Here is a 13,789-nt window from a genome sequence, read left to right on the forward strand (position 1 = left end):
TCATGATAGCCTTTTGTAAATATCTCATCCTAAATATCATGATAGCCTTTTGTAAAGAAAGTCGTTTGTAAAGTCTTTTACATTTGTAGGCCAGCTCTTTAAGTACGCTTCCGATCTTCTCTTATCATGTATCGTGTTACAGAGTTGTTGCTGGTTGGCTGTCCTACAGCTCGGGCCTCTTTAGATCTTTGGTCTTCATAACACCAGCTCTTGTCTCCCTCCAGGTCATCCAGGCTGTCTTTTTCGGCATTTGTGTGCTGACTGATCTTTCCAGTCTCCTGACTAGAGGAAGTGGGAACCAAGAACAAGAAAGGCAGCTCAAGAAGCTCATCTCACTCCGGGACTGGATGTTAGCTGTACTGGCCTTTCCTGTTGGGGTTGTGAGTATGACGTAGAATGCATCTAACCACAAAAGAAAACTTGGGTCTTCTTTCAGGCTTGTAAAAGAAAAAGAAGGGCTGATTATATAGCAGATTTCTGAATTAGCTTGCTAGGGTTACCATCACAAAGCACTGCAGACTTGGAGGCTTCAACAACCAACATTTTTTTTTTCCTCACAGTTCTGAAGACTAGAAATCTTAAGAGCAGGGCATCCACAAGGTTGATTTCTTCTGAGGCCTCTCCACTGGGCTCATAAATGGCCTCCTCCTCCTGTGTCCTCACATGCCCTCCTCACACATGTGTCCATGACCTTATCTCCTCTTCCTATCAGGACATCAGTCATATCAGATCAGGGCCCCTCCATGACCTCATTTAACCTCCATTGCTTCTCTAAAGGCCCTACCTCCAATTACAGTCACATTCCTACATATTGGGGGGTTAGGACTTCAACATATGAATTTTAGGGAGACACAGTTTAACCCATAACCGTTCCTTTGGCAATCCAAACTTGAAATGTATGGTCCTTGGGTCTATGACCATTCTTGAATTTTTTGAGCTTGGGAGAGGAGGTCAGTATTAGCTTATACTGCTTTGCTCGCCCAACTGTACCATTGCCTAATATCACTTAAGTGCTTGGGTCTGCTCTGGCTTCATTGATTTTCATTATTTTCAGTTAGAAAATAGTTAGAAAAAGTCCATTTTTTGACTTCCTTCATGAGCCCATTAATCATCATTGTCCATACATACACTGTGTTCCTTTAAAGGGCCAGGGAGCCATGAGATCCTATAGATTTTAACTTGTGCATAGCCAGGAAAAGAGAGAGAACTGTAAATCTCAAACTGTGAAGACAAGGAAGAGTGTGTTACCTAATTCAAATTCAGACCTTTCCTTTGTCAACCGACGTACAGGAAAAACGAAGCCCAGGTGATGTGGTCTAGCATATGTACGAAATGAAAGTTCCATGGTAGACAGAGTTGGAAAGTTGTTTTTTTAAATCCTTCCAGTGGCTCTTATTATTTGCCAAATCTATAGCTTACAGAAGACACTTGTTCTAAGACCAATTAGTGAACACCCAGACTATCACTGAATTGCTTTTTCTATGTGCTGAATTGTATTTTCTTAGATGAAGTAGTCCTTCACTCTTGAGAGCAAAGCAAGGAAATTCTTATAATCTGGTCACACTCCTCTGCTCACCCCCTTGTCTTTTTCCTTTGAAAACCTAAATGAGTGCTTAGATTGAAACCATCTAGCAAATCTCTCAAATTCAGTTGCTTAACCTAACAGAATTAGATGCTTTCTGTATTATGTAGTATTTCCTTCTTTGGACTTGACATATAAAATTCAGATACTTTCTATAAGAATAATCATCTAAGGGAAAATTTCCACTGGCATAAAGTATAAAGATTTATACTCTGTGTATGAAAGAATTATCTAGAAAATCCAAGTCTGTGTATTGTTTATTTTTACTGGTTTATCCCCTTGGAATTTCTATAGGCATGTCATTGCCTCTGGAAGTCTTCTTTGGCAAGAAGGGATACAGTAACACAATACAAAAGTAAATAGGAATACAATATTAACACATTTTTTTCTTAGCTCTGCCTCTCCCTCTGTTACACAGTGTCAAAACTGTGTCTCTAGGGCTTAAATTGTGCCTCTTGCCACTCTCATCAAAAGCACATGGCATATGCCCGTTAGACGTTTTTGACATTACTTTGGCCAGAAACTTTTTGCACCTGCTTGAGACTTGAGATATTTGTCAGTTTTCACTGTCCTTCCTGAATTGGGTCCATGTATGCTTCATGATGTGTAAAAAGGATGGGGGACTTTTTGTTTGCTTGCTTGTTTGATTACATTTGATACTTTTCTCTGTTTCACTATTGTTGTTCTCTCTGTGTTTTGAAAAGGGGATGAGAAGTGATTACACCTTTAATTTCACCCCTCCTTTTTAACCGAGAAGTCATAACATCACATTTCATTGCATATGTATGCACCTGCCCTAGCTGATGAGCATCCAGAGAATTTAAAGAATAATGAATCAGTCAATCAGATGAGCACTTTCACTTATTTCTTTGACTTTTATTTTTGGCTTACCTACTGATATTTTATAGTCAATATTTACATTTTTCATAATCTTCCTTTATTATTATTATTATTATTATCATTATTATTATTTTTGTCTCTCTCTTTCTCTTTGGGATTAGGAAGAATTCTGGCCAGTATTCTCCAGAAATCTTGTGTTTTCCACGATTTCCTTTTTTTTTTTAAGATTTTATTTATTTATTCATGAGAGACACACAGAGAGAGGCAGAGACATAGGCAGAGAGAGAACCAGACTCCCTGTGGGGAGCCCGATGCGAGACTTGATTCCAGAACCCCGGGATCATGCTCTGAGCCAAAGACAGATGCTCAACCACTGAGCCACCCAGGTACCCCTCCACTGTTTCTAACTCTGTCTTTTGATTTTTTGTATCTATTTTCCTGATTTCTCAAGCTAATACACAGAAATTCATTCGGAGGCAAAAAACTGATAAATGACTTCTTTCCAGCCAGACCCCATTCATTTTGTAGCAAAGTCATATTTACAAAGGACATGAATTTGTCTCTTTATAATCATTTTAACTCAAACTGTTTTTTTCATTAAAACATAATTTTATGATTTTTCATCTTTCTTTCCCCAAGGTAATTTCCTAGTTTTCCTTTCCAGTGTGCTCTTGTCTATGCTGTGACTTCAGAGTTTTTCCCCCACCCCTCCTGTGTCTCTCCCATACCTACCACCAGTTCCTCACTAGGATCTGGAATTTCAGTGTGGTTTTATCACTGCGGTTTTGCTTCCTTGTTAAAATGCAAACCCTTCCTGGAGCAGTGCCACTAGGAATCACTTGAAGAGGTGGCATCTTCAGTGCTCCTGTGGTTCCCAGGCTCCCAGAGGTGGCATAACAGTGCCCGGCTCAGTGGGTTCATTTCATCTGAAGGATGGCAAGAGCATCAATGCCTAGCACCTGATTTGATGGGCATGTCCTTATACCTGTAGGCACCTCTAGTGTAAGAATGCTTATCATGTGTGCAAATTATTAATTATGACATTTGTAATTAAACACCTTTGACCATGTTGGGTGACACAGTCAAAATCCAAAAGAACAAAACACCTGAGTACTTGCCCTGTGCCCTGAGAGCCTTGGAAATAGCTCAAGCTTCCTAAGGATAAGGAGCAAGGTGCACAGCCCCTGTGTAGAACTGCCTGTGGTCCCCAGAGGCCTCCGGGCTGCCAGGGATTGTCAGCATTGCAGGGTACTCCCCCCCACACACACACACTTTCTCCTGGCTTCCTTTGCTCCTTACCTTTTGTTTGTCAGCCAGAAGTTTGCAAGGAAAGTAATGTTATTTTTGCTTCCTGGCGCAGGGCAGAAAGGCAAGGGACATGATAAAAGGGCAGAGTGGCACCTCTGCTCAAATTTTCCAGAAGAGACCTCTTAGCCCCACGCTTTGCCTGGTGCTCCCATTATCTCTCTCTCTTTCTCTCTTTCTCACCTCAGCTGCAACTGTGGCAGCAAGAAAGACATGGGTAGGTTATCCAGGATTTGTATTGTCTCCGCTAATGCTTCCTCTGATAACGAGGTTAATTGAGAGTTGACAGTAATTGCTTTATGTGGGCATGAAGCACGAAATATGATTTTTGTGACTCATGGACCTAATGCATCTACTTCATGGACTCTATCCCTAGGACATATAAAAATAATGAAGCATTCCAATCAAAGATAATTGGAGTAAAGTTTTGTTTGAGCATAACCTTGAAGAAATCAGGCAGGGTTGCTTGAGTGAACATAGCATGTATCATCCTTTGTGTAGATTCCCATAAATGCAAGGCTGGCCTTGATTAGTAATGCTAATGGCCGGAAACCACCACCACTCCCAAAACCTTGCAACTCATTTTGCAGGGATAACCCATGGGAGGTTCTTCTTAACATGTGCAGTTTATTTCTGAACCCTGTCACCCTTTTAAAGAAGCATTACAAATAACTCTATGACATTATGTGGTCTGGAAGCACTGAAGTTTATTAGGAGCAATCAAACCAAGAATGTCTTTTGTCTCCTGTGAATTTGTTGACTTTTTTGTTAGCAGATACCCTTCTAGTTAAGAGAATCAGCTAAGACTTTCAACCAACCAAACAAACAAACAAAAAAGATAAAGAGGAAGAGTAGCAAAAAAAAAAAAAAAATGAGAACAATGAGTATGAAATTGGTTCTCTCAGAAATTTTAAATGTGTCTCCAACTGCTATCCAAAGCAGCCCCTTAAGTGACAAAGAACGCTCATACTTTCCCATTAATTTAAGTATATATGTCCCATTCATTTGCACCTTCTCAGCTTGCATGAGACATGTCATCAAACCTCCCTACCTCCCCCATACATCTTTGTCCCTAGTGTTACTTGGGTTACTCCAGACCAGAAGCTGAGCTGTTGCTAAATTAACCTTGACTGATGAGTGAAATTGGGGATGTCCCTCTCTGTAGAGAGGGGGAGTGGGCCCAAGAAGGACCTGGAGATCTGGATTTTTCCAACCAGGGATGGGCATCCAGGGTATCCCAGGCAAATCAGCAGGTGCTAAGCTAAGTTCTTCTGGAATTTGGGCTTTTTTTAAAATATAGATTTAATTTATTTATTCATGAGAGACAGAGAGAGAGAGAGGCAGAGACAACAGGCAGAAGGAGAAGCAGGCTTCATGCAGGAAGCCCGATGAGGGACTCGATCTTGGGACTCCAGGATCACACCCTGAGCTGAAGGCAGAAGCTCAATCTCTGAGCCACCCAGGCATCCTGAATTTGAGCTTCTTTATCTGAGTTTAGTCTCAAAGTTATTTGTTCAGTAACTGTCTCTGGTGTTATAAGTTCTGATGAAGACTTTGTAAAGATTTTATATGTACCAACCTGATCTAGATTCCTTGAAATGGGACTGTATGGGGATTCTATGATACCTGCTTCCTTTGGCAATATGGAAGTGTGATTTGGAATCTCAAATGCAAAGTTAAAGTCTTTAGCACCTATTTTCAAAAACTGATGAGTAAGTCTTCATTAATTGACATACCATCTGACTCTAAGCCGTTCTTCAGAAAAATGTTGTGAAGCATACACATTTGGATCATCATAACCCTACAATCTAAAAAACATTATTTTCCTTTCTGAGTTTTAAGTAAGAGATTGGCTTAAATGGAAAGCAAACATTAAGTAGTATTAATTACTAATATTAATATCTGTTAATGTAACACATTAAAGAAGGGACTATTACTCTGTTTGAGAGTATATGAAGAAAATGCCTTTCTTTCTGTTTTGATATTGAGGGAACATTTTTTAAAAGCATATTATTTACTTTACTCTACAAACTCTGGATTTAATATAAAAATACCTTAATATCTGCTGATCCTCTCTTTATTAAATTTTCACACAAGTACCTAAAACCAAACTCTTTTTTTTTTTAAGCCTTCATTGATGTTTTAAGTTTCTTCACATGCCCTTTCCCTTTCTCTTTACTTTTGAAGTTAAAAATATAATATCTGCTAGGTTATATTTTATGGTAAAACCCAGTTCATTTTGAGTTGAATCAATCATAATGCTTTGTTCCTGCACTGAAGTGAGTGTGCATTGAGTAGCCTGAGAGGAAAGAAAGGTTCACAGATGAGCATTCATTCAAGATCAGTAAACAAAATGAACTTTTTCCTCCCCTACCAGGAGAAAGACTCAGGAGACTGTAATTACTTAACCTAAGTGAGTGGTTACATCAGTTTTTGGATAGCCTTTTCCAAAGACCAAGGACAGTGTGTGATTAGACAGATGTACCTGATAGGGAACCAGGTTGCTTCTCAACCATCATATATATTTTTGTCTCCCAAATGGAAACCAAAGATTTTCTGCCTAAGTGACCTATGTAATTTGTAAATTTGTACACATTCATGGAGACTCAGTGCAGTCAGCTTTCTCAATGCTTGTAAGATGGATTTCTTCAACACAAAAAATAATCACACTTTAACAACATTTTCTGTAGGTGCCCACTTTTAATCACACTACAGTGGAAACTACACATTTATATCCAAACATCCAAAGGGCAGAAGCTCCAGTCAAGTCAATAACTATTTGTGGGTGGGACGCCTGGGTGGCTCTGAGGTTGAGTGTTTGCCTTTGGCTCAGGGTGTGATCCCAGGGTCCTGGGATTGAGTCCCACATCGGGCTCCCTGCATGGAGCCTGCTTCTCCCTCTGCCTGTGTCTCTGCTTCTCTCTCTCTCTTTCTCTGTGTCTCTCATGAATAAGTAAATAAAATCTTAAAACAATAATAAAATTTTATTTACTTATCCATAAAAGATTTCTTCACTTATCCATGAGAGACACACACACACACACACACAGAGAGAGAGAGAGAGAGAGAGAGAGAGAGAGGGAAAGGCAGAGACACAGGCAGAGGGAGAAGCAGGCTCCATGCAGGGAGCCCAGTGTGGAACTCGATCTGGACACTCCAGGATCATGCCCTGGGCCGAAGGCAGGTGCTAAACCGCAGAGCCACCAAGTGATCCCCAAATAAAATCTTTAAAAAAAATAACTGTTTCTGGGTACATGGAGCTCACTAGGTCAGCAGATACCAAGTGCTAAGAGCCAAGATAGCAGTGACTAAGAATTGATCTTTTCCCTCCAGAGTCATAATGCCTAGAGAAGGTGACATTATAAGCTATATCAACAAGTAGAGTAAAAGAAGGCATGGTGTAGATAACAGTGCATGGGGTGAAGATGAAGAAGTATTCTAGAAGAGGAAGGGATTGATTTTAGTGAGTGGGAGGTCCTGGAAGACTTCCCAGAAGTGATTATGTCAGAGCTCTGTTTTGACGAATGACTACAAACTTACTGGATGTCTAAGTTAATGATGCTTTCAGATGCAAGTAACAAAACACCCGTAGCTATCCACCTGGTTCACTATTTTAATTCATTCAAGTCTCTGTTCAAATGATTACCTCTCAGTAAAGCTTCCATGAATTATCAATATAAATTAGCTTTCCATTTTATTCTCAATCTCCTTACCTTGCTTTATATTCTCCATAGTGATTGCCATGACTTGGCATATTATGTTTATTCTTTTATTTCTGTAGCATATGTCTCCTCTGACTTGGTACATGCCCTGTGAGGCCAGGGAGGTTGTATGTTTGATTTACTGCTGTAATCCAAGCAGCAGGAGCAATGCCTAAATAATTTAGTATTTATTGAGTGACTATCCATCCAACTGTGGCCTAAGCAATAAAGATATTTAATATCTCACAAAACAAGAAGTGTGTAAACAGGTAGTTTAAGGATGGTATTGCTCAGTATTATCAGTTGAGACTTAGGCATTTTTATTGTCCACTTTTCTATCTCTAGGATGTTGGCTTTTTGTCCTTGGACTTGCTACCTAAGGCCTCAAGAGGGTTGGTAAAGCCCCAAACATCAACTCCCTTGCAGCCGTGTTCAAGGCAGGAAGAGGAAGAAGCTCTTTAGGGAGCTCTCCCCGTGCGTTTGTCTCTTCATCAGGCTAATGAATGTTTCCTATAAGCCCTGTCTGCAGACTTCCCAATAGGTTTTGTTGGTTAGAAGGGTCATGTGGCTAGAATCAGCTGCATGGAAAACTGGGAAGGCAAGTGGGAGAAGGGAATTAGCTTACCACGAGGGCTTAAACTAATGATTTATCCTTATTGATTGGGCACATTGTTGCCCAAACAAAATCAGGTTTTAAGAAATATGATAAGTAACAAATATTGAGGATAACTATTAAATATAAACTAAGTAAAAACTAATAGGATTTTAAGTAATTTGTTGTTTATGTTTTTATGAAAAATGGATACAGTAAAACTGTTGAGACTAATTATGGACATTTTCTATCTTAGCTAAGAAAGGCATATTGTTTCCATTCATTCTCTGCTAGCACCATTTTTTTTGGTACATTCTCATTAGTATTTTTATAAACATCTATCAAAATCTGATACTCAAAGAAGCTCTTCTCAAAGAAAATCCCATATGTTATATTATTGACTAAATGGTTCCTGTTGAGTTTCTGAAACTCCATAGGAAGTTTGTGAGAGCTGGCTCTGCTGCAGATCAGTAACTCAGATATGCAGACAACTAGGTTCAATGAGTAAAATCTTCCTTGAATAGTTCCCTAGAAATTGTAGAGAATGATCATGTGCTGTGTCATTTTGTTGTGCCCAAGATTGCGAATCCGAGAAACCACCAAGGAGCCGACACCGATGCAAGCACATGAGGGTTTATTAGCAAGCTTGAGCTTGGGTCCAAGTATACTCCACACAGCAGAGCAGGGGCTTGGACCCCGAAGTGGGTTACAGCTAGGTTTTTTTATGGGCTGGTCTAGGGGATTTTCAGAAGGGGTAGAGGAATTTTTTCCATTCCAATATGGGAGGGGTGGGGGAGTTTCTTAAGATCTGATATGGGATTCTCTGCTGAGGGCATTCTGAGCTCTGTTGTCTTTCTGATATGGGATTCTCTGCTGAGGGCATTCTGAGCTCTGTTGTCTTTCTGATATGGGATTCCCTGTCAAGGACATTCTGCAGTTTTTCCTGTAAAGTGCAGCTCTTATTCACAGGAGCCTAAGATGACTGTGCTTGTGCTAATGCTAAACTTGAGGTGGAATGGCCTTAATTTTCTCGGCCTCCACAATTTCACAGAGTTCCCACTCTTTCGGGGCAGAAGGGCTACAAAAGTGTCTCAGGAAATGAAGATATCTTTTTTCCATATTTATATCCATAAGTATGATAGATATTTGAAGTATGTGATTGAGAAAAGGTAGAATCGATCTTCAGTAACATTAATAATGTGATGCATATTATGAAATAGACATAGGATTCTTGCTCTCAAAAATAAGACCCCTAAATCAGGATTTTTGTAGACCCTTATTAGGGGAACCCTAAACAAGACACAATATTAGCTGTTGGTTAAAAAGGGAAAGAGGAAAGGAACAAACAATTTTTCTTCTTCCTTCTCTGTGTCTCCTTCTTCCTCCTCCTCCTCTCTCTCTCTTACCTTTCCCCCTCATCCCTCTACCCCAGCCCCTTCTCCTTCTTTGTAGAAAAATAAATAATGATTTGTTGTGTGGGTGCTCTGAAACTACAGTCCTTGTAGGCATTTTGAGGTAACTCTTACCTGTTTTAGCTGTTATCACATCAGTTGAAACCAAAAGGAACATTTTCCCCCGAGGAAGGAGCCAGTGAACTTTCCACCTACACAAAGGTTATTAACTTATAGTTGTGCCTGTGGGATGACCATGCTAATGATTTGCTTATCTTACCACAAAGAGCAGGTCCTGGATAGGACTTCTCATTCATCATGCCTTTTTATAGCTCTCTCAGGAACAGAAGTTGAGGTGTCATTCTGACTTTGGGGGATGTTTTTGGGGGGACAGGTGGGAAGACAAGGAGCTGGGATACAGTGAAGGAAGAGCATGTGTGGACTCACAGCTCACAGGTCACCTCATAGCTCCATTCACTATCTCCTAAGGTCCTCTGAAGAGCACCTGCCAAGATGTTTCCCTCTCCAGAATGTCCCATTATCCTGTAGGTTATGTCTGTGCTGCATTAACACAAAGGACCAAACATACACTGGGTGTTGGGCTGTGCTGCTAAGATTTGATGGATGGGAAGAAAATGAAGGGAGCATGTCCGAGAAGGAACCAGAAGGAGCGCTTCCATCCCAATCAGCTTATTCTTCTCTGAATGCTCTACCAACTTTGTTCATTGTTTGCCAAGGGGAGACTAGGGAGGGATGTGAAACAAGAAAATTCTGAGCATAAGTGGTGATGTGCCCACGTTGGAGATGAGTTTTCTGTGTTCATTTGGCTCCTCACCACTTCACCTTAAGGAGGGCCTCTTCTCTTCCTCACATTAAAAATCTACTACAAAATGAGAACGACTGCCTTCATATAAACATGACTAAGTAAACAGGAAGAAGCCTCAGCATCTCCATGCCCAGAAAATATTAGCATGCACATGCCCAGGGGATGCTGTCAAAATTAGCATTGAGTCAACAAAGAGAAACAGCCCCTAGATTCATTAATATAGTAACATTTTTGTCTGAATATTCAGAAATACTACCTGAGCCTCCTTGCTGCAATTACCTTAGGGTTTTAAAGAAGATGCCACACACCCAGAGGCATTTGCTTTCTGTTGGTGGTGGAAAGGCAGTTCCATTTGCGCTTTCTCAGACTTCTCACCATCTCCCTTCCCATAGAGCCAAAACTGACAAACAACTCAAGGCTGAAAAATCTAGTAATGAACACTAACTTCTGCTGCATGTTCGATGGGGAGACAGGGCATAGATTCTGTGCTAAGGGCTGTACTTTAATTGTGTATTCAACCCTCATAGCCCCAAATGGTAGGAATTTCCATCATTCTCACTTTACCAAAGATACTTCTATTTTACAATTTTACAGATAGGGTTCCCATTTTACAGGTTGCATGTCTGAGGTCCATGGTGCAGCCAGAACTTGAACCCAGAGAGCAGCCAGTGGAGTGCTTGTTATGAGCAGGTACTCTAAACTTTTTCACAAACCAGACCTAACTTTGCTTTACATCATTCCCCTGATAGATATATTTAGCTACATACGTAAGTTCTGAGCTGACCACAATTTCTAATTTAGGAGAATGCATCAAAATAAGAAAGGGAGTTATGCAGAATCTGGATCAAAAGCCACTGTTTATCATTTTCCTTGAGGCTGTTTAACAAAAGCTGTTTATTTGTGCTTATTACTGTTTCCATGTGATACATCATTTCACACCAAAGAGCCAATGGTTTTGTATGGTTTCACAGGCCAGTTTGCAAAGTACAAATTTCCGCAAAAAAAGAACATCTTCCTGCCTTATCTTTCTGTTTCAACCATTGAGTACAGATTTAAGCTCCCACATTTACCCAATGTGCTTGTTTTTAATATGTGAAAATCAGGTTTTATCAATAGAATTAGCTACATTTTTTTAAATGGTTACTAAATGTGTCCAATGTCATCTGCAACTCATCTCTGGACTTGTAAGAAGGCACAGTTAGTGGCTACATGATTGCAAAAGAATATTTTTGGCAAGAAATGATCCAGTACATTCCGTATGAGTATTTTAACAAATGAACTTTGCCTACCCAGCGAATATTTTACTAAGAATTCCTGAAAGCCATTTTGTTCTGCTTTATCAAGAGAGACTTTTCAGTCAAATCTGTCTTTCTTTTTTAATTTATAATTTATACCTCCCTATTTCCACCAAGGATTTGAGGTGGTCTAAATGAGATCAGTTCATCAAAGTGACCTAGTCTCCTGGGCCTCAACCTTGTTCAGCAGAGGCTGCCTGTAAATAATCTTGCCTATTTGGATAAGTGTCTTCTCTATTACATTGCAAGATACACAGAAGAACTTTCTTCTGGATTTTGTCTTGCAAAATCAGGAAAGCCAGAAAAAAGGGGAGAGAGCTTCAATAGACCTCAGGCAAATTTACTGAGTGCTGTGCGCCAGTCACTATGTTAAATGCTCTCACATAACTTCACTTACTCTCAAAGAGGATCTTATAAAAACAAGAGGCAGTAGGCAATGGGAAGCTTACTAATCTCTGAGGCTGTGATCTCAGCACCAGGATTGGCACATTGATTAAGGGTACACAGGCTATTGCCACAATAAGCCACATGGGTGGGTTCTTGCTTTGCTGGGTCCTACCCGGAGAATAATGCTTACCATATTGGACCTGGTTGGTAAAGTTTGAAGCTCGCTCTATACTTGAAGAGTGTCAAGCAAAAAGGATAGTAAGGAAGGAAAAAAGCAAGCAAACAAGCTCTAGGGAAAAAGAATCATCCACAGGAAGTAGATTTTCTCCCCAATCTTGACAACTTCCTGAAGTGCTGATCCTCAAAGTAATTAGTTTAGCACAACCTCCTGGCTCTTAATTGACAGGCATTCTTTCATTCATATATTATGTGTGTGTGTGTGTGTGTATACACATATACATACATATATATAGTTGTTGTTTGTTTAAAGATTTATTTATTTGAGAGAGGGAGTGTGTGTGGGAGCAGGGAGAGAGGCCGAGGGGGAGGCAGAAAAACAATCCCAAGCCGACTCCATGCTGAGCATGGGGCCAGATGCAGGGCTCGATCCCATGACTCAGATTGTGACCTGAGCTGAAACCAAGGGTCTGATGGGCAGATAGAGTGCTGATGCTCAGGCTGCATAGATGCATCTTTGAACCCTTTTGGTTCAAAGGTGACCATTTGTTTGTTGACTCCTTCCACTTTGTTTATACAGCATAGATCATCATAGAATAACTAAAGGGCAAAACCAAAAGTCCACACAGATTCCCACAATGAGCATTTATATATTTTACAATAAGAAAATATCACAAGTATTCTCATTTGCAAATGTATTGTCATTTACAGATGTTTATGCTCTAAACTTAAAGGTTAAATTATTCCTAGAGGAGGAAATAAAATTGATATGCAGTTGATATGATGCTCAAAAATAAATATACCAACCTTTCCCATTGCAAACTATGCACAGAAATTTCTATGTATCGTCCAAGTTTGTTTATGTATATAATCCAAATTAAACAAAACAAAGGAAACCTGAGACTTTTTCTTCTCCTATCTCCTTAGCAATCCAGAGATTGTGAAGTGGCCATTTGTGGATGTCCTTATGTATTGAGACACTACTCAAATGTCACCGTAGCCTAGGGCCAAAGACGGAGACACTCAATTTTGTCAAACTTTTCTAAGCTGATCTTTCTCTCAGCCAATGAATTCATGTTAACTAAATGATTACAGATTGAAGTTTAGCTCAGAAGGATAATTGAATAATTTATGACAAAAAAATGTCAGGCAGGCTCAAATCTACATAAACTCTCTAGCACAGAACAATTAAACTCAAATTCAGGGCAAGGGGCAGTGATTGGATGATATTAATGGCAGGTGGTCAAGTTACTAGGCTGATGCAGACTAGTAGATTGGAATGCTAACTTGGGTGGCCAGGGGTGCCTGTCCTCTCTGCAAAGCTGGAGACCCATTCTTGCCTGTTATAACTATAAGCCTACTCAGTATGATGATCACTTTTCCCTGTTAACATATCCTTCTTGGGCAGCCTATAATTCATTTAATCAGGCTTCAGATTCCACGGTTACAATGGTATTCTGATCAGGCCACTGTGATACTGTTCTCAAGACACTGAATATAGGCAGTCATTGATCCATAGCCAACCTAAAAGGATGCTTCTACAAAAGGATGCTTTAATTGCTTAATTAACTTTGATTAGATTAGATTTTTCTTAATTTTATTATTAGGTGGTAACTTTAAATTCAAGTTGTAGTTCACTGGATGTCTCTCCTATGTATTTATAGTTGCTTTGTGGATATTCCTTTTAATATAA

The 13,789-nt window shown here is 39.9% G+C and overlaps 1 protein-coding gene across 8 annotated transcripts in view; it reads left to right on the forward strand.

The window, feature by feature from the left end:
* AIG1 (androgen induced 1) overlaps window positions 1-13,789 on the forward strand; it is a 241,938-nt gene that overhangs the window by 52,572 nt on the left and 175,577 nt on the right. For all 8 annotated transcript variants that reach the window (XR_005985447.1, XM_041739541.1, XM_041739531.1 and 5 more), the window contains exon 2: window positions 225-380. Coding sequence is in view for 7 of the 8 variants with exons in the window: in XM_041739541.1 (XP_041595475.1) it covers window positions 225-380 (156 nt within the window). In the remaining variant the exon portion in view is untranslated. The remainder of the gene's footprint in view (window positions 1-224; window positions 381-13,789) is intronic.

Source organism: Vulpes lagopus, chromosome 2 (genome assembly GCF_018345385.1).
Source record: "Vulpes lagopus strain Blue_001 chromosome 2, ASM1834538v1, whole genome shotgun sequence".
Classification (NCBI taxonomy): domain Eukaryota; kingdom Metazoa; phylum Chordata; class Mammalia; order Carnivora; family Canidae; genus Vulpes; species Vulpes lagopus.